The sequence below is a fragment of the Marmota flaviventris genome, chromosome 9 (genome assembly GCF_047511675.1).
Source record: "Marmota flaviventris isolate mMarFla1 chromosome 9, mMarFla1.hap1, whole genome shotgun sequence".
NCBI lineage: Eukaryota > Metazoa > Chordata > Mammalia > Rodentia > Sciuridae > Marmota > Marmota flaviventris.
The window spans coordinates 8,174,743-8,196,667 of NC_092506.1; the positions used below are offsets into that span (position 1 = coordinate 8,174,743).

General features: G+C 56.1%; 4 protein-coding genes across 4 annotated transcripts; 1 reads left to right on the forward strand and 3 right to left on the reverse strand.

Moving 5' to 3' along the window:
• Positions 1-313: 313 nt before the first annotated feature.
• Positions 314-1,459, forward strand: Trmt112 (tRNA methyltransferase activator subunit 11-2). The gene is made up of 4 exons (XM_034636877.2): positions 314-614; positions 702-803; positions 943-1,032; positions 1,112-1,459. The coding sequence occupies exons 1-4, from the start codon at positions 537-539 to the stop codon at positions 1,217-1,219; spliced, it is 378 nt and encodes a 125-aa protein (XP_034492768.1). The 5' UTR covers positions 314-536; the 3' UTR covers positions 1,220-1,459.
• Positions 1,342-9,388, reverse strand: Esrra (estrogen related receptor alpha). Its single transcript, XM_027944134.2, has 7 exons — positions 9,165-9,388; positions 7,474-7,810; positions 3,984-4,100; positions 3,713-3,841; positions 3,170-3,337; positions 2,805-3,074; positions 1,342-2,380 (listed from the first exon to the last, which is right to left on the reverse strand). Exons 2-7 carry the CDS (start codon positions 7,796-7,798, stop codon positions 2,121-2,123), a joined length of 1,269 nt encoding a protein of 422 aa, XP_027799935.1. The 5' UTR covers positions 7,799-7,810; positions 9,165-9,388; the 3' UTR covers positions 1,342-2,120.
• A 738-nt stretch (positions 9,389-10,126) lies between these two features.
• On the reverse strand, positions 10,127-13,258 carry Catsperz (catsper channel auxiliary subunit zeta). Its single transcript, XM_027944364.2, has 6 exons — positions 13,238-13,258; positions 12,706-13,024; positions 11,233-11,312; positions 10,972-11,038; positions 10,233-10,323; positions 10,127-10,154 (listed from the first exon to the last, which is right to left on the reverse strand). The coding sequence occupies exons 1-6, from the start codon at positions 13,256-13,258 to the stop codon at positions 10,127-10,129; spliced, it is 606 nt and encodes a 201-aa protein (XP_027800165.2).
• Positions 13,259-13,776: 518 nt separating this feature from the next.
• On the reverse strand, positions 13,777-19,640 carry Kcnk4 (potassium two pore domain channel subfamily K member 4). Its single transcript, XM_027944690.2, has 6 exons — positions 19,437-19,640; positions 16,493-16,616; positions 16,206-16,366; positions 15,845-16,031; positions 15,253-15,392; positions 13,777-14,320 (listed from the first exon to the last, which is right to left on the reverse strand). Exons 1-6 carry the CDS (start codon positions 19,623-19,625, stop codon positions 13,940-13,942), a joined length of 1,182 nt encoding a protein of 393 aa, XP_027800491.1. The 5' UTR covers positions 19,626-19,640; the 3' UTR covers positions 13,777-13,939.
• Positions 19,641-21,925: the final 2,285 nt, after the last annotated feature.

Sequence of the window (21,925 nt, forward strand, 5' to 3'; positions counted from 1 at the left end):
CGGCGCGAGGAAAGGAGCTCCGGGACTCTGGGCTCGCGTGCGTCAGGGGCTGAGCCATGACGCAGTGTAAGTGGGGCGGAGCACTCATCGTTCGCGCAGCTAATTTGCATGCAAGGAAGAGCTACTGCTGTTTTAATGGACCTGATTTACTGTTGCAGTGTGTCCGTTCCTTACCCGAAAGCAAGGTGCGGGAAATGATAGTATCAGGGGCCTGTGGAGGCCTAAAACATGTTTATGTTACATTCAACGAGAGCCTCTGCGCTGCAGCTGCTTTCCATATGATTTGCATGTTACATATGATTTGTGGCTAGTGGAGTTTGCTGTGCGTCGCAGCAACTTCCCGCCGAGACGCTTCCGGTAGCAGCGCGTGACCGGACCAGATTTTTCAAGTACTTCTGCTCCTGCAAGTTTCAGCAAGTTCGCCACTTCCGCTCCTCGGGCCATCCAATAGTACCAAAGACCCGGCGACCCCGGAAGTTACGTGAGCTCCGAGTGGCCTCTTTCCGGTTCCGGAGCGGAGGATCCCTTGTGGAAACATGAAGCTGCTCACCCACAATCTACTGAGCTCACATGTGCGGGGGGTGGGGCCTCGTGGCTTCCCCCTGCGCCTCCAGGTACGAGCCCCGGGCCTCGGCCCTCTTCCGGCGGGATAGAGAAACTCGGGTTCGGCCCCGGCCTCATTAGACCTCCCCGCCCCGCAGGCCACCGAAGTCCGAATCAATCCCGTGGAGTTCAACCCAGACTTCGTGGCGCGGATGATACCCAAGGTGGAGTGGGCGGCGCTTCTGGAGGCGGCTGACACCGTGAGCACCTGTCCCCGTGGTCCCTGCCTCGGAAGGGGGGCGGCTTACCGCGGCCCCCGGTACCCGCCCGCAGCCCTGCGTCTGGCCGGGCGTGGGGAGGGTTTCATGCCCAGGGATGATTAAGGCTTCTTGTCCGCAGTTGCACCTGGTGGAGGTTCCAAAAGAGCCTACTGAGGGCTACATGAACGACGAGACATTTCTGAGAAAGATGCATCACGTGTTGCTGGAGGTGAGAAGCGACCCTCGCCTTCTGTTCCCGCCCCGCCCTTGAGGCTGCCAGTGCTGAGCCCTGCCCCACCCTTCCACAGGTGGACGTGCTGGAGGGCACCCTGCAATGCCCCGAGTCAGGACGTGTGTTCCCCATCAGCCGCGGGATCCCCAACATGCTGCTGAATGATGAGGAAACCGAGACTTAACCATGTCCAGCACCAGTTTTACGTTTTGTGACCGTGTGTATTTTTGTTAACATATATTCTGTTTGCTAGTTCTACAGTGTGTAGTCCCAGCCCTTGACCCAATGACACACTGACCACAGTGGTTTTGAGCTCCATAGTATATCTCTTTTTTTTTTTTTTTTTCTCATTAAAGGTTCAAAACCAAAAGCGGTTTCTCTTTGCAGCAAATATACATTAAAATAGAGTCTCTGTACAGCCAAAGGCTCTGGGCCCTGGCTTGCCCCATGTCCCTGCGCCTCCCTGGCCAAACCCAAAAATAAATATAGTGTTATTGCTCTGCAGGGCATAGAGGCAGTGCTCTCCCCACCCCCTGAGGAGGCTGGGTGGGAGCTGATGGGGGGCCCTGGCCACCCCAGGGTCCAGGGGCTGGAGCCTGCTTGGAGTTATTGCTTCAAGGGGGGGCATTAATGCCCAATGCAAATGAGGAGGAGCGAAGGGGGCAGGGGCCTTTGCTCTCCAAATACCCCTCTAGTCTGGAGAGGGGATCGGATTAAGCAGCAGCAAAAGCATCACCCATTGGGAGACTGTGGCCTCCATCCCCTTCCCTCCCTGAGATCAGGCTTCTGCCTCCCACATCCCCTGCAGCCCCCTATGGCTTCCGCAAGGCCCCCTACACTCTTGGGGGCACATTATGGCTTGCAAGGGACAGCGCTGTGCCCAGACTCTGGGCATTCACATTCCCAGCTTGACACCCCCTTAAGAGGGGGAGAGGAGGGCATGGGGCCTGCTCCCAGGGACTGATAGCATTGCCCTGGCCCTGCCAGCAGGCTGTGGCACTGCCCAGACCCCAGCTCTGCCCCCTTGGGGGTGACCCCATACTGGGCAGTTCCTGCCAGCACCCCCACCCTTCCCACCCCATGCCTCAGTCCATCATGGCCTCGAGCATCTCCAAGAACAACTTGTGCATGGGCACCTTGCCCTCCAGCTTCACCCCATAGAAATGGGCCAGCACTTTGCCCGCTGTCTGGCGGAGGAGTGGTAGGGTGAGCAGCAGTCTGCCTGCCCGCCGCCTCTCAGCACCTCCTCCGGGGCCGGCCCGGCCAGCTTCATACTCCAGCAGGGCCTCATGCAGGGCTTCTCGAAGCTGTTCCACAGCCTCAGCATCCTCGATGTGCACTGAGTCTACAAGGAGGGGGAGAGGGCTATTGGCCTGGGCTGCCTCTGGAAAAGGCGGAACCCACATCTGCTGGGGCACTGCTGGATGGGCCTAAGGAGGGGCCAAATGGATTAGCTGATTGGCTGACTAAGGGGCACCACTCACTGCTCCTACCCAATAGCCACCCTTTCTCCCTCAACTATGGCCACCTCTCCCCACCTTCCCTCCCACTACACTGTTTACCTTTCCAGGTTAGCACGGCACTAGGGCTCAAAATCCTGTGTGCAGTTCAGGGCCTGCCCTTGGCTTGCTTTGTGACTTTGAATAAGTCATTGGTCTTCCCTAAGCCTCAGTTTTCCTTATCTGCAAAATGGGACTGTGCCACCATCATGGAGTTAACAGTTGGAGGGCCTCGTGGAGATTCCTGTTGGATGCCTGCTCTGGACTCACCCGAATTGGCAAGGGCCAAGGCCTTCAGCAGGACATACTCTTCTCGTTCCAGCCGCAGGGCCTGTAGCCGCCGCACCAGTTGCAGCAGGGCCGCCCCCAGCTCTCCCAGGCCAGCAGCCCGGGCTCCCTCTTCATCCAGGACCAAGTCCTCAGCAAAGGCCAGTTCATCCTGCAGTGGTAGTGAGCGCTGGGCCACACCCAGCACCAGCACCTCCATCCATACGCTCTGCAGTACTGACATCTGGTCAGACAGCGATAGTGATGAGAAGCCTGGGGGGCAGTGGAGAGCAGGCCCGGCTGAGCGAGTGACCCCAGCCAAACATGGCCTGGCCTCAGGGGAGTCCCAGGTCTCCTGGGCCCTTTACCTGGGATGCTCTTGGCCCAGCTGATAGTGACCACAATCTCTCGGTCAAAGAGGTCGCAGAGGGTAGCCACAGCTGGGAGGTGTCCGTCAGGGCCCGCTGGGTCAGGCATGGCATACAGCTTCTCAGGCTCTACCACCAGCAGGTGAGATACCAGTGCATTCACCGGGGCTGCAGTGACAGGTGGAGGGCTGTCAGGAGCACTCCCGTCCAGCAGGCCTTAGAGGCCCCTTGAGATTGCATCTTCCTAGGTAGTCCCCCTGTGGCCTTCCTTGAGAGCCACTAGCCAGATGGGAGATAGCTCTCTCCAGGGAAGCATGCTCACCACCTCCCCAGGCGACTCGGTCTTGAACAGACTGAGATTAAACCTCTCCCTGGACCCAGCTACATTACTTGGCTCTCGACACATGAAAAGTTACTGTACAAATATTCCTTGGGGAAATGAATAAGTGAGTGAAAGTGGAATCCGGGTCCAGTGCTGTAATGATGCTAACAGGCCCTTGGGGGCAACTTGCCCCGGAGCCCTAGGACTCCACCGTGCCTCACCTGTCTTCCGGGGGCCTCCAGTCACTGCCAGAGGGCCAGCAGGGAAGGAGCCTGGGAAGGGCAGCGGGTCCACCTCTGGCCGTCGCTTGTATTTCTGTCGCCCACCTCGGACACGGTCCAGGCGCACCCCTTGAATTGTAGGACAGGCTTGCGGTGATGGGGCTGAGGCAGGTTTGCCCTGCAGAGCTGTCCTCCCCAGCCCATTCACTCGAACTTCCCAGGCCTTGCCCCCAGCCCCAATCCCCGGCCCAGGCCCCTGCCCAACGCTCACCCTCCTTGAGCATGCCCACCCGCAGGCACTTGGTGAAGCGGCAGGCCTGGCAGGCCTTGCGTCTCCGCTTGGTGATCTCACACTCGTTGGAAGCTGGACAGCTGTACTCGATGCTTCCTGCCAGGAAGAGGCAGGGCTCCAGTGGCGGCCTCCCAGGGCCAGGAGTGGGCCCAGCGGCCAGGAGAGCCCTCACTCACCCGGGGCAAGCACAGGTCTGGGGGTACGGGGAGGAAAGGGGAGAGCAGGAGGCCATGAGCAGGGCAGGGCAGGGAACTGCCACTGGGTGGGGTCCCTGCTTGGGCAACGGAGGGGCTGGGCACAGGCAATCAGGCTGCCACTCTGTCCAAAGCCCCTAGTCAGGTCACACCTCTGGGCCACACTGCCTTCATCTGGGCCCATCAAGGGCCACTATGACCTTTAGGGTGCTCAATTCATTGGTCAGTTCTCAATCCTCATCTTACTTGCCTAAGAGGAGAATCTAACAGCACGACTGGGTCTCGGTGCTAGAACACTGCTTTTGCTTCTAGGACTCCACCCGCTCCTCTGCCTCCCACCTCTCTGGCCGCTTTGTGGTTTCTGTGAATCTCCCCAAGCTCCTTCCACTGAACAGCCCAGGGCTGGCCTTCCTCAGCCTCACTTACCACCCACTCCAGTCTTGGGGCTTACACCTGCCCTGAGCTCTAGACTCATATCCAGCGGCCCCCTGACATCCTGCACGTCTAGGAGGCTTCTCAACCCTAACATGTCCCAAATGGCCCCCAGACTCCCAAGCCTGCAACTGCATTCATCCAGTTGCTCAGGCAGGAGGCTGGGCAGCACCCTCAACTCCCTTGCACCCACGTCCAACCTACTGGCAAATCCTGCAGGGGGCCTGACCTTACCCATCCAGAATCCAACTCCTGCCCTCAGCTACTGTTTTTCCACCCTTGACACCAGTCACTGTCCCCTCATCTCACTGGCCTCCTGCTCGATGCCTGAGGGATCCTGTTAGACCTGTGTCAGCTCCTGTCCCTCCTCTGCTCAAACCCAATGACTTCCTTGAGTGAAAGCCCAAGTGAACCTGTGGCCTTCACAGGGATTGCCTCAAGCTCTGGTCCTAATGGCACACAGCCTCCCCTACCTCCTCCCTGTCACCTCAGGAAGGCCTTCCCTGGCCACCTGTGACAATACCCAATCTCCCCTCTGCAGGCACTTCCAGCCTGAGCCCTGCTATGAAGATTCCTCTCAGCTCTTGGGGCCACCTCAGATGCTACAGAGCAACCTATTTATCCCGTGTAGTACCTCTCTCTCACTTCAGTGTCAGTGTCACTAGGGCCTCGAATGTCCCCAGTGCTACTAACACAGAAGATGCTGACAGCTTGTCGCTCTCCCAGTCTCGCAGGGCTACCACTAACCAGCCAACAGGCCACTAGTGCATTAGCCCTGCTAGGGCTTCACCTGGCTCAGGACCTGTCCTCAGGGAGGCCCTCTGGAGCCCCAGACTCAGACCAGGCCTCCCGTCCACATCCTGTTCCTGGCCTTCCAACACGTGCCACAGTGTAACAGGGCAGTTCTGGGCAATTTATTGTTTCAATTCATTGTTTCTGCCTCAGTCCCAGGACCCGGAACACTGGTTGTGAAGAGCAAAGTGTTCTGGGGCTACCTTGGTCTAGCCCAACACTACCCCTTACCAACTGTGTGACCTTGAGCAAGTCCCAGATCTAACACCTGGAACTCTCAGTTCAAGTTCCCAGCCATCAAATTGGCATGAAAAAAACCTCATACTTGGGGTTGAGGGGTGTAGCTCAGTACTAAGTGCACATGCTTAGCATATACGAGACCCTGGGTTCCATCCCCAGCACCAAATGAAAAAAAAAAAAAATCATACTTGTTGTAAAGGCAGGTTGTAAGAATTAAAGAAGATAATCCATGTAAAACATTTAGCATAATTCACAGCACTTAAGTGCTCAGTAAGTGACTATAATCGATAGCTAACAATAAATATGTGTCCACAGTTAGGATGAAAGATTCCAAGGTGACACCCAGACCTAGATCTGCAGCCTCACTGGTCCTCAGAGTCAGCAGGGAACCCAGAGTTTTATGGCCAACATGTTTTGGCCATGTTCAGACTCACTGGCATATCACAATCAGTGGTCCAAAGTCCAGTTATTACTAATAAGTAGAGCAGCAGTCTGAGATTTGAGAGCCAGCTCAGGACCCACATCAAATCCTAGTTCTGCCATTTTCTACCTGTAAGACTTGAACAAAGCTTCAAAAATCTCTGTAGGGTTGGGCTGGGACTAGGGCTCAGTGGCAGAGCGCTTGCCTAGCACAATGTGAGGCACCGGATTCGATCCTCAGCACCCCGTAAAAATTAATGAAAGTCTGTGTCCAACTACAAATATTTTTTAAAACAATTCTCTGTAGGCCTCAACTATGACAACACTGACACCTCATAGGGTTGGTTGGGAGCCGAAAAAAGAGCAAAAGGGCAGGGTGCCTGGTACAGCCCCAAAGTAACCAATTATCACATAGCAACTTAACTAGCAGCCCATTCATCCTAGGTAATGTTTACATCAGCATCTTACTCCCTGGATTTCCCGCCTGTCTGGGGCTTGAACCCAGGTCCCTGCACATACTTGGCAAGTATTCTACCACTGAGCTATACTACCATCCCTCTGAATTTTTGTATGCTATATCCCCAGTACTTCCAAATTTTTATTTTGAGACAGAGTCTCACTAAGTTGCAGAGGTTGGCCTCAAACTTATGATCCTCCTGCCTCAGCCTCCTGAGTAACTGGGATTACAGGCATGTACCACCATGTCCCACAAAACCAGTGACTTTTAAATGCCTAATCGTGTTTATGTGGTGATATATATATATATATACATATATATATATATGTATATATATATATATATATGTATGTGTGTGTATATATATATATATATATATATATATATATATATATATATATTCTCCACACATACAACCCTCAGTACTGGGAATGAAAGCCAGGGCCTCTCACTTGCTAGGCAAGTGTTCTACCACTGAGCCACACCCCACACTCCCTAACAATCTTTTAAATCAGGAGCTAAAATACAATGTGGCCTCTCTCAGGTATCTATCAAAATCTACCTTGCACTGGTGCTGCTTCGGAAAAACTGAGAAAAGGGGGCCATGTTCTCTGCTGGGTAGCAGCTACCTGAAGCAGGAACAAGTCAAGAACAAAGTTTCAGAACAGGCAGAGGCTGCCTTGGAATTTTTCAGAACCACTGTTGAAGGTGCTGGGCCTACAGCACTCAGAAACCTAGGCCGTGTCCTCTAACATCCCATTCCAGTACGCCACACATGCTGCTGCATTTATTTCACTTCTAAGAGGAGTCCCGCCAGATGCCAACTTCACAGCGTCTGGCAGTCTCAGGACCTACTGCACCTAGCCGTGTACCAATTGGGAGGTGCCAAGCCAGGGCAAAGGGCAAAGCATGCAGAAGTGGGGTGGGGGCTCACCCTGGATGGTCCTCTTGAAGAAAGCTTTGCAGGCCTCACAGGATGCCACACCGTAGTGGTAGCCGGAGGCCACATCCCCACAGACCAGACAGAGGCGTTTGGGCAGGGAGCTGAGCACCAGCTTCCCACTGCCCTGCTCACCAGGCCCAGCCCCCTCCCCATCCTCCTCCTCCTTGTGCCCGGGGAGGCAGCGGGCAGGAGCTGGACCAGGAGCCAGGGTCACGGGGGGTTCAGTCTCAGTCTCCGAAGAACCCTTTGGACTGTCAGGACTGGCTGGCTCTGCCTTGATGTAGAGAGGCTCAATGCCCACCACCTGGCTGGACATGGCGCTGGTCACCTGCAGTGAGAGACCGTCAGGTCACAGAGAGGCACCCAGCCACATGAGTTGCCTAACCCTGGGCCTGGGCCAGACTTCCAGGCTCATCCTGGGGAGGGAGGAGGGCAGAGTCCAAGGAAGGGTTACTCATGAAAAGCCCCCCCCAGCTGTTGCCATGGGAACGGAGTCTCCAGAGCCTCCAGGACCAGTAACTGACAGCAGGTATCCTCTTGGGAACCTGGAAGAGGCTTGGAAAGCCCTACTCCCACCCTAGTCAGGGGGCAGAGGAACCTCAGTCCCCAGGCAACTGTCAACCCCCCTTGGAATCCACAGCCAGAAGAGGGACACCTCCATTCTTAGAGGTCTCCCCTCATATGGCTGCTCTGTCTTGGAGAGAGTACACTGAGGCACACAAGCCCAAAGGCGTGGATATATGTTCACACTCTCACCTGGGTTCTCAGGTGTCACCACATGCCCACACATGCTTTCTCTGCTGGCGACTTTCACACACATGGCCCTTTCCAAACCCCAGCCCTCACTCATTCTCACACTTGTCTCACACTCTTCCCAAAGGACACACTACACAAACTCACACTCAAGCCTGATATCACACATACACACACCAGGTCCCCACAATCACACACGCAGGTACAGATTTGTGAGAAAGAACACCCCTGACACACCGCCCCTTCCTGCCCCAGCATGCCCAGTCGGGCGCGGCTCCACCCCCTTGCACCCTAGGCCTGCACACTCACTCTCACACTCCAGCTGCCGCAGAGTCCACCACCTTTCGGGCCGCCCCGCCCCCCGTAAACCTGCGCACACCTAAGGGAAGTTGCCTAAAGTTGCTAGTCTCCCCTCCCCCTCCGCCCGCGGGGAACGTCTATCAGGTTATCAGGAAGTAAATGAGGAGAGCCGAGGAGGAAGAAGTTCTCCCCCGCCGGTGCGATGACCTTTGACCCAGAGAAGAGGGTGGCCCTAGGCCCCTTCGAGCGCCCCCACGTGGTCTTCAGAGCCCCTTCTCTGACAGAGAACCCTCCCCAGCTTCCACTCAGCGCGCCCCAGGGACTTCGGCATTCTCCAAGTGCCGGACTGAACCCTGCCCTGGGGCTGGATCTGAGGCCCAAGACTGACCGGGCCCAGGACCAGCAGCCCAAATCAGAGACAGACCCTGACTCAAAAGAGCCCACCAGGACCCGAACGCCGGATCCCATCAGACCGTGACCCCAGTCTAGCTCTCGACCAGGTTCCGGTCGTGAACAGGGCCGGCACCGGAGCCGGCACCCGCTGGAGCCCGCCTCCCTGCCGCGCTCGCACATGGCCCCCGCGCCCCGCCCGCCCACCCCCGCAACAGCGCTCCCCTTCGCCCCCGGACCTGGGGCTCCGGCAGGGCGGGCGGGCAGGCATGGGGGCCGAGAGGCCCGGAACGCCGGGGTGAGCCGGGGGCCGCGGGCGGCCACTCCTCCGCCTCCTTCTCGGGCCGCGCCGCCCCGCCGCGCCGCGTCCCCTCACTCGGCGGCGCCGCTGGCTGCTTGTAGGACACAAAAGGACATCGCGGCCGCTTCCTACTCGGCTTCCTCCAGCTGACAGCGGGGGCGGGGCCGGCCGTGCGCATGCAAAACAGGGGGCGGGGCCCGGCGCCCTATGCTAATCAGACAAGTGAGGCGGGCAGCGCCTGCGTACCGGGAGGGGTCGGGGGCGGAGCTGGCGGAGCCAGTAGGCGGGCCTTCACAGAGGTCTCGCCCCACCACCGAACCTCAGCGGCGCACATGCCTACGCGGCCGCCTAGAGGGCGGGTTAGAGATGCGGAGGAACTCCAGGGATTAGAGCCCGGTGGGGGTGGGCCTGGAGCGCCCTTTCGTAACGAAGGAGGCGGGGCGCGCTTTGCGCGGAAGGAGTGGGCGAGGTTGATCAGTGGCCGCAGCTGCCGTGAGAGACGAAATCCTTATGAAAATGAGAAGGCGGGACGAACGGAGAGGTTGGGGTATCTGCATATGCATGAGGGGTGGAACCTAAAACAGCGACGGGGGCGCTGCCCCTTTTTCTTTTTCCCCTTCCCCCAAGATAACGCCTGCTGGGCACTTGAACCGCAGACTCAATATCCCCACAAAGCTGCAGAACCCAGGGTGGGAGAAGCTGACCTTAAACATGCAAGTATCCCTGGACTACGAGTCCCTGGAAGGCAGGGCCGTTAAGACCCGGACAGAGAAAACTCAAGGTCACTGCGGTGACCGAATGAAGGTCACAGGGAAGGGCGGGGCCACGTGCGTCCGCCTCACGCGGGAAGCCACGCACTGACTCACAAAGCACGTATAGACTCTTTTAATTTCTCTAGGGCTAAAATTCCACGCGGATGGGGTTGGGTCTGGGGACAGGACAGGGCAGGGCAAGGGTTAGAGTCAGGCGGCTGCTGGAGTCGGGAGTTCACTGAAAAGTGCAGTACAGCCTCTTATTCCTGCGCCTCCTGAGCCCCTCGACGTATCGCTGCAGCTCTTTAGTCATGAAATGGTCCCTGCCGATCACGGACCGGTAACCTTGGAGGAGGGCAGAACTGGCTCAGTTCTACGAGCTCCAGCAAGGCCCCCCCACTAGCAGGCGCCTCATGTGTGATTCGAGGAACTGGGAACTTTGGATCTCCCCGGTACTGAGTATTAAGGCTGGAGAATTAGCTGCAGGCCAGAACCAGAACTAGAGAGATGGGAGCCTGCAGCTTGGTGGACACCTGCACCGCCTACTGTAATTAAACGTCTTGACCCTTCTTCCAGCTGCGCATTCATATCATAAACAGGAGAAGTTTACCTAAATAATCCACTGAGTCCTCACAGCTCTCCCACCTGGCAGGGAGCCAGAGTCATAGAAAAGCTGTCATTCTCTTGGCCAGATAGAGAAACTGCCTTGGAAAACCGGACTGCTAAAAAGAGGGCTCCATTAAATGGAGCTCCACTAAATGGTCACCCCATGCCCTCTCCTTGGGTATTCTTGTATCTGGTTTCTCAACTTTTAACTTTTGAAGGGCCCTTCGAGTATTTCTGAGTACTAAGAGGATCTGCCAGTGCATACACATCCTGGAACCCCACTCCCACAGACCTAAACCCTGTAAAATCCACCAGGATCTTTGTGTGTGTGTGTGTGTGTGTGTGTGTGTGTGTGTGTCTGGAAGTCCTCAGGGGAGGGGAGCTCACTCTTGAGGGCTTTGGTGAGGATTTCCAGAGCTTCATTCTCCATGAGTTCCATCAGGGGCAGCGGAAGCTGGAAAAGCAGTGATAGGCTCAGGCATTCTGAGGACCCCAGTTCTGCCCACAGCTGAAATGCCCCCCATCCCTGCAGCCCCAAGACCCCTGACCAACCTGCCAGCCACCCCCTCCCTTTCACTGCTGCAGCCCTCACCTTATCCATCCTCCACCCCATAACACCCTCTACCCTTTTCCCTGGGCCCCTCCAACCCTGTTCTGTTGCTCTGCCCAGTAGGCTCGATGGGGCATGTACTTCGAGATACTGATCGCTGATACTGAGGAAGAGCTTTCTGGGAAAAAAAAAAAAAGAGAGGGTCAATTATCCACAGACTCCTGGGTTTCCCTGGAGCAGAGATGTATGGGTAGGCATGTGGTGAGAGGAAGTGGGGTTCAAAGACCAGCTCCATGGGCTACATTAATTGGAGATAGTATGGGACAATGGTTATATCCTAGGCTTTAAGAATCCCACCCACATGGGTTTCATTCTTACTGCCCCACTCTGTGAGACTTAAAGCCAGTCACTAAACTTTCTGGGCTTCATTTTCTTTATTTGTAAAATGGTGTCATAAGAGTAGACTGCAGGAGTGAGGGTTATAGCTCAGTGGTTGAGTGCTTGCCTAGCATGTGTGAGGCACTGGGTTCCAGTCTCAGCATCACATGTAAATAAATAAAATAAAGGTCCACAACTAAAAAAAAAAAAAAAAAAGAAGAAGATGAAAAAGAAAAGAGTGGTTTTTAGCCCAACATGGTGGCACTCACTTGTAACACCAGTGACTCAGGAGGCTGAGGCAGAAGGATGGCAAGTTTGAGGCCAGCCTTGGCAATTTAGTGAGACCCTGTCTCAAAATAAAAAATAAAAAGGACTGGGGGTGTAGCTCAGTTTCTAGAGCACCCTGGGTTCAATCCCCAATACTGAAATAAATATAAAAAGCAAGCCTCTATGGAGATCATGAAGTTTAAAGGTGACAATACAAGCAAAGTCCTGTGTTTGGCACAGAGCCAGGACTCAGTATGTATTAATTCTTATGTTATATTCTTGGTTCTAATTCCATGATTAAAGTAGAAAGGGTAAAGTGAAGAGGTGAGAGGCAAATCCCAAATAGTGTCTGGCATGTGCTAGATGCTTAAAATTGTAACCAATGCCCAGACAGAGTGATGTACACCTGTAATTCCAGTTATGGGAAGGCTGAGGCTCAAGGTTAGTAAGTTCGAGGCCAAACTGGGCAACTTAGGGAGATCCTGTCTCAAAATAAAAAGGGCTAAGGATGTAGTTCGGTGGTAGAGCGCTAGAGTTCAATTCCTAGTGCCTTGGGGCAGGGGTGAGGGGTGGGGGTTGGAGGGGAGGTAGTGATGTAGTTTGGTGGCAGAGTGCTTGCCCAGAATGCTTGAAAGTCTTGGGTTGGATCCTCAGTACCAAAAAAATTTTAAAAAAAAGATGGTACAAGTCTGACTTGGAACTTTTTGGTGCAGTCTCTAGAGCTGGGTTTGGTAAGATGCCTTCCCGGTAGGGGGCGCTCCAGGAATGTTTGGTTGATTTAAAGTCGTCCTGGCGCCCCTCCCAGGCAATCCTGGAAAGTTGGATCCCCTCAGCTTACCCCCACCCCCATTTTATAGCAAGGGAAATTGGGGCCTTGGCCAGTTCCTGCCCTGGGGGCACCCACAACCTGGCGAGGCCACACTGACCTAACTCGGAATTGGTATTCTCATCCACGTGGTTTTGCTGGGAGCTGCTGGAGCTCAATTCCAAATTCTCTGTCTTGAAGCTGACCTTGTCCCTCAGAGAAAGGGACTCTCCATCGTCCTTCCAGCGGCCCTTCAAAGTGGCCCGCCGGCGAGTTTTGTCGCCTGGGACTGTGACCTCCTCGTAGTATTTGTTGCAGACCTGGGACAGCGGCACGTTCATTTGTGTCTCGGACAGCGAGGCCATGGTCCACATATTCCGAATGTCGGGGTGAGGGCTCAGCGTATCGGAGCCGCGGCGTTGTGAAGACTTGGACGACGCCTGTGGGCCACACACAACGAGGGAAGCCAAGGGTCGCGGGGAGGGAGGGCAGGCTGGGGCGGGGACATTGAGTGGACCCGGTTGGGACTCTGTGGGATGTGGGGATGGGTGGGAGCAGCTCAGAGCCTGGGCTGAGAGTGACACCAGGGGCCTGGATGGGACCTAGGGTGAACTTGGGGGGCTGACGGGTAGGGGTCCGGGAAGAGTTCTTACTTTTAAAGGCCTTTCCTCCATGGTTCAGCCCTAACGGACACTGTCGCCACAGGCCTCAGGGCGGGGAGGAGGGGGTCACGCTCCAGGAGGGGGGAGGGGCAGCGTGTCCTTCCGGAATAGCGGGTCTCGTGCCTGCCGGAGACTTCAGACCACAGCCCTCCACACCAGATGCCCCACCGCTCTCCCATCCCTCCCCACCCATCCCTCTTCCAGGTGCTGAGGTGGGAGACTCCAGCTGGTTTCGGTGGGTTCCCACGCCGGACCCTACCCGGTCTCCTCCAGGAAGGACTGGAGCCGAAGTGCAACCCAATTTGTCCGAAGTGATGGCCCGGGGCCCTCAGCCCGGGGCCACGGGAGGGCAGATGTGCCCCACGGTGGCCCGAGGAAAGCACTGCCACACCCACCCGCATGCCCGAGCGCACGCCCGCGGCGGTGCAGACTGATGTTTATTGATGCAGGCTTTGAGGCACAGTCGTGAGGTGTTGTGAGGGACAGGCCCGGCCAGAGCAGCGAGGCAGAAAGGCTTGGGGGTCTGGAAATGGGTGGAGGTGAGGAAGGGGCCAGGGCGAGAGGTCGCTGACGGCAACCGGTAGCCTCCTCCCAGGCTTCAGTCCCATTGAAAGAGGGCTCTTTGGTCAAACAAGCCAAGCATGCCGGGGACACAGCAGAACGAAGTCCTTTGAGAGGCCGGGGATCCTGCCCCTATACTGGCACGGCTTTGTCTCGGGGACGTCCGGGCCCCCGGGGTCGCGCTGGCTTCCTGGGCGGGTTGGGGCGGCGGCGACCCCGCGGCGCTCGAGGAAGCGCGCAGCCGCGCTCGCTCTGCGTGTCCGAGGACTCGTCGATGAAGGCCAGATTCTCGCTGGGGTAGTCCAGGGCGGAGGCTGTCGGCGTGGAAGGCGTTTGGACCTTCTCCGGGGGTGAAGGGGATTGAGGTTTGAGGACTGGCTGCGCTGGACAGGGCGGTGGGGGCAGGAGTGGCGGCTCCTTCTCTTGCGGTGGTGCAGTGGGCCCGGCTCGCTGGGTCACCCGCGCGGTCACTGTGCCAGTCCAGCTGGCAGCCTGCGCCGTGAGGCCACCCATCTGCGCGGGGAGGAAAAGTAATCCTCGACCAGGGGTCCTTGACCTGCTCTACAACCCCAGGAGCCTGTCCCTTCTCCAACCAGCCATCAGGATGCCTTTTGCCCGGTCCTCCGGACTCAGCAGGTGGAGGATCGGGCTCCTCGCCTAGGCTTCATGCTCTCCCCTCTTGCACAGCCCCGAATCACCTTTTAGAAAACCCCATGTTTATTTCAGAATCCCCTCCAGTACTGGGAGAGCTTTGCACCACTGTCCTGCTGGTTGCTCTCAGTAGGGTTGCAAAACACAGGTTAAATGTGTGTGTGTGTGTGTATGTGTGTGTGTTCAGTTGTAGATGGACACAATACCTTTATTTATTTATCTTTATGTGGTGCTGAGGATCGAATCCAGTGCCTCACAGAAGCTAGGCAAGTACTCTACCCCTGAGTCACAACCCCAGCCCCTTAAATGTATATTGTAGATAAATAGCAAATAAATTTTTAGAATAGTATATCTCTTGCAATTTTTTAGACATATAGTAAAATTTTGTTATTGAACAAATGCCAAGTCCTTACATGTGCTAGGGAAATGGCTCTACCACTGAGGTACTCCCCAGTCTTTCTTATTTCATTTTGAGACAAGGTCTTAGCTAAATCGTCCAGGCTAGTTTCCAACTTGCCGTCCTCCTGCCTCAGCCTCTTCAATAGCCTCCTTAAAACCCATGACTTTCTCCATGTTTATTTGCAGAAATCTGCCCACCCTTTCCATGAGGGCAGAGAGCCAGTAAACTCAAATCTGAGTTTACCGCTCTGCTTCCAGCAGGACACATATGGGGTCTCAGTCTGTGCCTGAAAGCCCTAGTGTGAAGAAACCACACTCTAGAAGGGAGAGAGACTGGCCAACGAGCTACTGGAGTGCAATGCACACTAGTGCTACACCAACCCAAGAGCTCGTACCTCTGCCCGAGTGCGGCGGGACACCACTCGCAACCAGTTTCCGATGGTGGTGAGCACCGAGGCAAAGTAGGCCAGGCCGAGCAAGATCCAGAACCACACCAGCGGCTGGTAGGCTGGAGAGTCCTGTCTGGGGTCGGCGCCTGGAATAGCCCCAGGGAAGAAGGAAAGAAGTTGATTTGAGGGCAAGCCTGTGAGCCCAGGTTCACTGCTGGGCTTCACTGCCTCTGTTCGAAGCTCCTTGAGAGAGCACGCCCTCCCAGGAGAAAGGGGATCTGCTAGAGTGTGTGACTGTGTGCAGGAAGATCAGCGTGTACAAGCTGAAGGCATGCAAGGTAATAGCATGCAAGCAGGGCTGATCTCATGCAAGAACATGATGTGGGCGAGGTGCACTATTTGTATGTATGAGGATGCATGGGACCCACACATGCAGGGATGTCAATGTGCATGTTAATGTGTCGCATGAGTGGAAGACTGTGATGGTGCATTCCTGATGGATTTAGGAGTAGAAGCAAACGTGCCTCCTGGAATTCAGAGAGGGGAGAGTGCAGAGCTCTTTGACAAGAAGAAAGCGGATAGGGAAAGGCAGCCTCACCGGCCACATAATCACCGAAGCCCACGGTGGTGAGCGTCACTATGACAAAGTAGATGGCCTCCAGCTTGCTCCAGTCCTCCATATAGCAGAACACGAATGTGGGCGTGAGGACAAAGAGCAGGCAGCCGATCAGCAGGAAGAGCATCGCAGAGAGCACTCGTACCAGCTCTGGTGGCACATGCCACTTCTGCAGGGAGGGGCGGTAGGCAGGACCACAGAGACACCAACAACCTCTACGCCCATCCCCCCGCCCCAGCCCCAGGAGCTTGTGCCATCTGAGGGTGTGTGCTCCCCCGGGCAGGTACCTAAGGAAGGCAATCCCAGCTCAGCATGAGGGTAGGAAGGATGTGGAGTAGCTCACCAGGAAGATTGCTTCGATGTGACCGATGCCATGGCGTAAGGAGGAGCCCAGTCGATCCCCGACCCCTGCCAGCAAGATCCCAAACAACGGGATCCCCACCAGCGCATAGAAGATGCAGAAGAGGCGCCCAGCATCTGTGCGCAGGGCTGCATTGCCGTAGCCTGGGCAGAGAGGCGGTGCAAGGAGTCTAGGCGCTGCCACGGGACCCTCTGCCTCTCCCTGCATCTTCCCCCATAAGGAAATTCCTTGCCCCTGCCCCCCTCCACATGCTGCATCTCCTCCCCCACCGATGGTGGTGATGATGGTCCCCGAGAAAAAGAAGGCGCTGCCCAGGTTCCATGCTGAGTGGCTGCTGTTACTGGTCGAGTTGGTGTCTGGGTCTGCACCCCCTCCCAGGGCATTAGCCACATCCTGCAGGACAAGGCACAGAAGGAGGAACCTCAGTCCTTCCTTCCTATCTGGGCCGATTCCCTGCACCACCAGCCTTTAGGGTGTTATCCCCCACCACACCTCTCCCCTTCCCTCTCATCTCCTTGAATATGGTCCCTTACAGCCAAGGATGCAAATTGGGTAGCTAATCTACCTGCAGGCAAGTCTGTGGGACCTCCACAATGTTTCAGGAACATTCAAGTCACCAGACCCCTAGTTTCAAACAATAGATTGCTAATTTTACAGTCAGGAATAGAAACCTCAGGACCAGACTCCCTGGGTTCAAATCTTGGTGCTGTGCAACCTTGGGCAAGTTGACCCTCTGTGCCTCCATTTCTGCATCTATCAACTGGTGATGATTGCAGTACCAACCTTACAGATTTGTCCCCAAGAGTTAAAGCACTTAGAACAGAGTGAGCCTGGTGTATTTGTTGGATAACTTCCCATGTGGCAATCTCATCCTGTGATTTCCAGATTTCCACAGACCCCACCACTCCCACTGCCCCCATGGAGACTCAGTTTGAGTCCCTTGCCTTAGATAATTAAAGAAAGTTAGGGACTTTCCCTCCAAAAATGTTCTTATACTGGCAAATTTTGCTTCCAATATTAGGATGTTCACACATGCACACCACACAGAAGTTATATACTAGGTGCTCAATAAATATTAGAGAATGAATGAAGTGTCCATTTGTCTGCCCCTCTTGCTAGCCTGCAGATTCGCTGGATAGGGTCTGTGTTCTGAGAGTGCTTGCCCTAGATGATGGGAGGTCAGAGCATAAGGAGGTAGCTGTGTAGAGGGACCTTCCCCAGAGGAGCACAAGGGCAGTGTCTGGCATATGCCATCTCTTTTCTCCCTGACTACAGTTCTCATTAGCAAGACCCCTTCCAAATTCATCTTACTAAAGTAACAGCTTCTGTTAGAATAAAGCCTAGACTCTCCAGATCAGCACACAAACCCCTTTCCAAGCTGGTCCCAATCACCTCTTTCCCCAGTCTTCTCTCCTGGGACTCTGATTTGTCACCCCACGTTACAGCAGCCTTCCCCCCAGATTATCTAAGATGATTCCATTTCCTTTAATGATGATTTTAAAATAAAAGCAAGAGGTGAAATACTAATTAAAAGTGATTTAACTTTTATTTTGCAACACTTTTCCAATAAATTCACCACTTAGGGGGAAAAAGTCCTTCGTCATCCTGTGTTCTAATTTCTACTTCAAATGACTAGGCATCTGCTAACTTCAGGTTCTGCAAAACACTCCAGAGCTTTCCAGCTTCCACGCCCTTACCCATGCTGTTCAACTGGGAGTGATTTGTCCGCAGTCCCTAAACTCTATCCCTCTCACCTGGCTCTGTTTATGTGCCAGCTATCCCCAAGGCCCCTGAATCTCTCTTCTCACCCCCTTGCACCCAGCCCAGATGAGTGCTTAAAAAAGGAGAGGAAACTCCATTTCCATGCACTGTACAGTGACCGGTCTGTCCTTGGACCTCTCTCCTCACCTAGATGTGGCCTTTTCCAAGGCAGAGTCTGCATATGCTCCACCCCCAGATCCACTCTCCTGCCCAACACAACCCATACTAGCACCCAGTAGGTGTCCAATTGCTGCACAACTGACTAATTCAGAGAGTTAACTCTTATGGTGGAAAAGAAGTAAAGCAGTTGCCACCACCCTCCCTTCTAGGTCCTGCCCCTCCTTTTCTTCTTTCTTACCCAAGAAAAAAGCAGTTCCATTGTGCAAATAAAATAGGTCAGATTCCCTCCCTCCCTCTGCCCTGTGGTCTGGCCAGACACACTCTCTGCGCCCAGGCCTCTCAGCCTTGTCCTGCTTTCTGGAAGTGTCAAAGGCATGTCAGGCCACCTGGGTCCTGGCTGGCCCCTCCCCCCCCCCATCTCTACCCGGTTCCTGCCACCTTGGGAATGTGCTGGAATGCTGAGGCTCCCCAACAGAAGCCCCTCCCTCAACAAAGAACAGGCAGGGAACAGGGGTGCTCATCAGTAAAGTAATAATTATTAATTTATTAAAGTTAAATCATAGATTGTCATATGACAGTGACTCAGAAATCAGAGAAAGGAGCAGAGCTCATCAACTGAACCCAGAAAGCTGAAGCTCAGAGCTTTCCTTAATGATGGAGGTTGACCAAAAGTGCCTCAGGGAAGCTGAGCTCTGGCCCCACCCACTTGTCTGCTATGGTAAGCCTGTGTCTTGGGGGAAGGGGTCCCTAACCCCTCTCCCCAGTGCCAGAACAGGAATACTCCAGAATCATCTGTGTATGCTTCTATGCACACTTGGGGGGTGGAGAGAAGTGTTCACAGTGTTCTTGGGCTTCTCTAAGGCATCTGTGACTCCAAAAATGTATAGAAGCCAGTGGAGGAGGGTTGCCAGCTTTAGGAAGTAAAAATATTACATGGGACATACTTATATTAAAATGGCATTGGTTGTTTAGCTGAAATTCACATGGAACTGGGCCTGTTGGATTTTAACTGGCAACCTGAATGGGATGAATTGACCAGAGCAAAAGTAATATCCCATGTGCTCCAGCCATTTATTCATTCATTTTTCCTTCATTCAATTACCCACGAACACTCAAGAAGACATTCCAGGAGCACAGCAAGGTGCCAAGCACCGCCAGCAAAACAAAGGACCCGGTGGCCGCCATATTGAAAACCGAGATCTGGATCCCAGTCTCTGCCAAGCACCCCCCACCCCAGCTGTACCCAGTCTTTAGGGGTACGCATCTGGAAGCAGCACCCCAGCACAGGGACCTAGTGGGGGTCTGTTGAAGGGGCCCTGGCCCCCCACGCACCTTGATGAAGTCCCCCAGCTCGTGCTCATTCACACATGGATGGGCCCTCAGGAACTTCTCTCGGACCTCCCCCAGGTCCCTCTGGGCCTGCTGCTCGTGCGGCTGCTCCAGGGCCCGGAACACCAGAGCACCCGACACCAAGTAGAGCAGGACCAATGCCAGCAGTGCCAGTAGTGTGGTGCTGCGCATGGCACGTCCAGGGGCAGTGCCAGCTCCGCCGCCCGCCTGGGGAGGTGGGGCAGAGGGCTCCTGGGGAGCGGCGGTCACTGCGGGCAGAACCAGGGATGCCAGGGTCAATAAACTGGCCTGATAACCCACACCCTCCTTCTTGATCCTCTACATACCCAAGGTCCTCAAAACCTCCAGCCTTTCTATACATGGCTGTACCCCTCACATCCGTCTAGTAGGAAGGAACACCCAGCCCTCCCACCTCCACCCTCCCTCTTACCTCCACTGCCTGGCCCTCAGCCCCTGTCCAGGGGCTCCAGGGTGTGAGAAAAGGAGGGCATCAGGAAGGGAGAAGGTAGGAGAGACAGCCTGCCTCGGGAGAGGCTGGGTGATGAGGAATGCCGAGGGCCTGGGGTGTGGGCGTAGGGAAACCGGCTTTCCCAGGAAGGCAGAGGGGGACGAAGAGAAAGTGGGAGGCGAGGCTGGGTGCGCAGGGCGGGGACGTGGATGGTCCAAGCACGGCTCGCCCGCTGTGGCTGCGGCAGCATCTTCGCGGCGCCTCCCTCTCTTCCCGCCTCTCTTGGCTCCCAGGGTAGCTGCGACGGGCCAGGCAGGGAGCCTCTAGGGTCCCCGCCAGCACCCCTCCGGACTTTCGAGGAACCCAGGGGCGGGTCCCGGCCGCAGCGCAGTGGAGAGGCTGAGAGCCAGGAGAGGGAGGGTTCCCGGAAGGGACCAGGCGCCGGGCGGGAAGGGCCTGACCGATGCAGCAGCCCCCGGACAGCTGACAGCTCCCGGGACAGCAGGAGGCGGCGCCCACACACACACGCACACACTCGCCCTGACTTGCTCTACCACACGCGGGCACAAAGACCCGCGCGCCCACGCTTCACCCTGCGGCTCCAGCCCGCCTCACTGCCCAGGCTGCACGCAGTACTCCGCGGGCACACTCCCGTCGCCCCTGGGCACACTGGACTCCCATGGGAGAGCTCGCCGTGCCTCTGTACCCCAGAAGGTCCACGCACACGTGCGCACACACACCGACCAGGGCCACCGCGCAGCGCCCTCCACCCCATACGCTGCACTCCCGCAGCTTGCTCCCACCGCCTCCCCCGCGTCCTCCCTCGGAGCGTGACGGGCGACGCGCGGAAGCACCCCTCCCGGAGGTGTCCACCCGCGTGACGGGCGACGCGCGGAAGCACCCCTCCCGGAGGTGTCCACCCGCCGGAGGTGGGCGTCCAGCGGGCCTGTCACGCGCCCCCTCCGGGCACAGATCCCCAGGAGTCCTCCCTGCATCCCTGCGCCCGCCGCGCACTTACTGTCGGCCCCGCTGCGGCTGCGGCCGGGGCTCCCGCGCCGCCTCGCCGGTGCCGGCTGGGCCGCGGAGGCGGCAGCGGCAGCAGGGGCGGAGCGGGCGGCAGCCGGGGCTGGGACCCCCTCCCTCCCCGACTGAAGCCCCCTCCTCCCGCTTTTAACCCCTCCAGCGCCGCTCCTCTCTTCAGTGCCGCGCCCTAGCCACCGGCGCTCCCCGCCACCACTCTCGCACTAAGCCCTGTACCTGCGGCCGCCTGGCTCCCAGATCTTCGCTAGCCGGCGACAGTGGATGGCAGAAAAACCTGAGAAGGGTCGCTGTGGGTCCAACCCTCTAATCTCAGACAAGAGCCCAGTGTGGCCAGTGGCCGCCCTGGCCTGGGCATCAGTTGGCCCACAGGAACCACGCTAATCTCCTGGCGTCCTCCAAGCCCATTACAGGATTGGGAAGGGCCCTGGTCTATATCCCTGGGGACAGCCTGTCCCTTGGGCTCAGTGGATTTGGCCATGAGGCCACCTGAATTTGGCCAATGATGAGGGTTGGGCCCCAGCTGAGAAGTCACTGGAGTGGGCATTCTCCTACTCCTCTTCTCCTTTCCCCAGCCCTTGGTTTCCAAGGCCTTGCCCAGGAGTCAGCCCCAGGGGCCTAAGCTGCAGGTGCCAGTATTCTCTTCCATCTGTCTGAACAGCCAAGGCCCAGGGGGGTCTTGAACCTTCCCTCACCCTGCTATCACCCACTTCTTTACAACCTCTGGGCTCACCCAAGACCCTCCTCTTGCCTCCTGGGGTCCTCTGCCCTCGTGGTGAGTGATTTTAGACCTGGGCTTTAAGGCCCACTGCCCCCTACTGGTAGGGCCTTGGATAGGTTAGCAAGCTCTCTGGAGTGTCCCTGTTCACACTTACAGAAAAAGGATAATTAATTATCACTTCAGGTGCTGTTCAGGGCATTGGAGAGGTCAGCGTTTATAAATGCTCAAAACAGAGCCTGGCCGCCCAATCAAGTGTCCTAGAAA

Coding starts and splice junctions, on each gene's coding strand:
- Trmt112 (XM_034636877.2), top strand. CDS start 537: ATGAAGCTGCTCACCCACAATCTACTGAGCTCACATGTGCGGGGGGTG. Junction 615..701: donor GCTTCCCCCTGCGCCTCCAG/GTACGAGCCCCG, acceptor CCCGCCCCGCAG/GCCACCGAAGTCCGAATCAA. Junction 804..942: donor TTCTGGAGGCGGCTGACACC/GTGAGCACCTGT, acceptor TCTTGTCCGCAG/TTGCACCTGGTGGAGGTTCC.
- Esrra (XM_027944134.2), bottom strand. CDS start 7,798: ATGTCCAGCCAGGTGGTGGGCATTGAGCCTCTCTACATCAAGGCAGAG. Junction 3,842..3,983: donor GGTGGGCATGCTCAAGGAGG/GTGAGCGTTGGG, acceptor CTACAATTCAAG/GGGTGCGCCTGGACCGTGTC. Junction 2,381..2,804: donor CTTGGCCCTTGCCAATTCGG/GTGAGTCCAGAG, acceptor CCCTCCTTGTAG/ACTCAGTGCACATCGAGGAT.
- Catsperz (XM_027944364.2), bottom strand. CDS start 13,258: ATGGAGGAAAGGCCTTTAAAA. Junction 13,025..13,237: donor TGGAGGAAAGGCCTTTAAAA/GTAAGAACTCTT, acceptor TGTGGCCCACAG/GCGTCGTCCAAGTCTTCACA. Junction 11,313..12,705: donor GAATACCAATTCCGAGTTAG/GTCAGTGTGGCC, acceptor TTTTTTTCCCAG/AAAGCTCTTCCTCAGTATCA.
- Kcnk4 (XM_027944690.2), bottom strand. CDS start 19,625: ATGCGCAGCACCACACTACTGGCACTGCTGGCATTGGTCCTGCTCTAC. Junction 16,617..19,436: donor AGCTGGGGGACTTCATCAAG/GTGCGTGGGGGG, acceptor CTTGTCCTGCAG/GATGTGGCTAATGCCCTGGG. Junction 15,393..15,844: donor CTTCGGTGATTATGTGGCCG/GTGAGGCTGCCT, acceptor GGGCTATTCCAG/GCGCCGACCCCAGACAGGAC.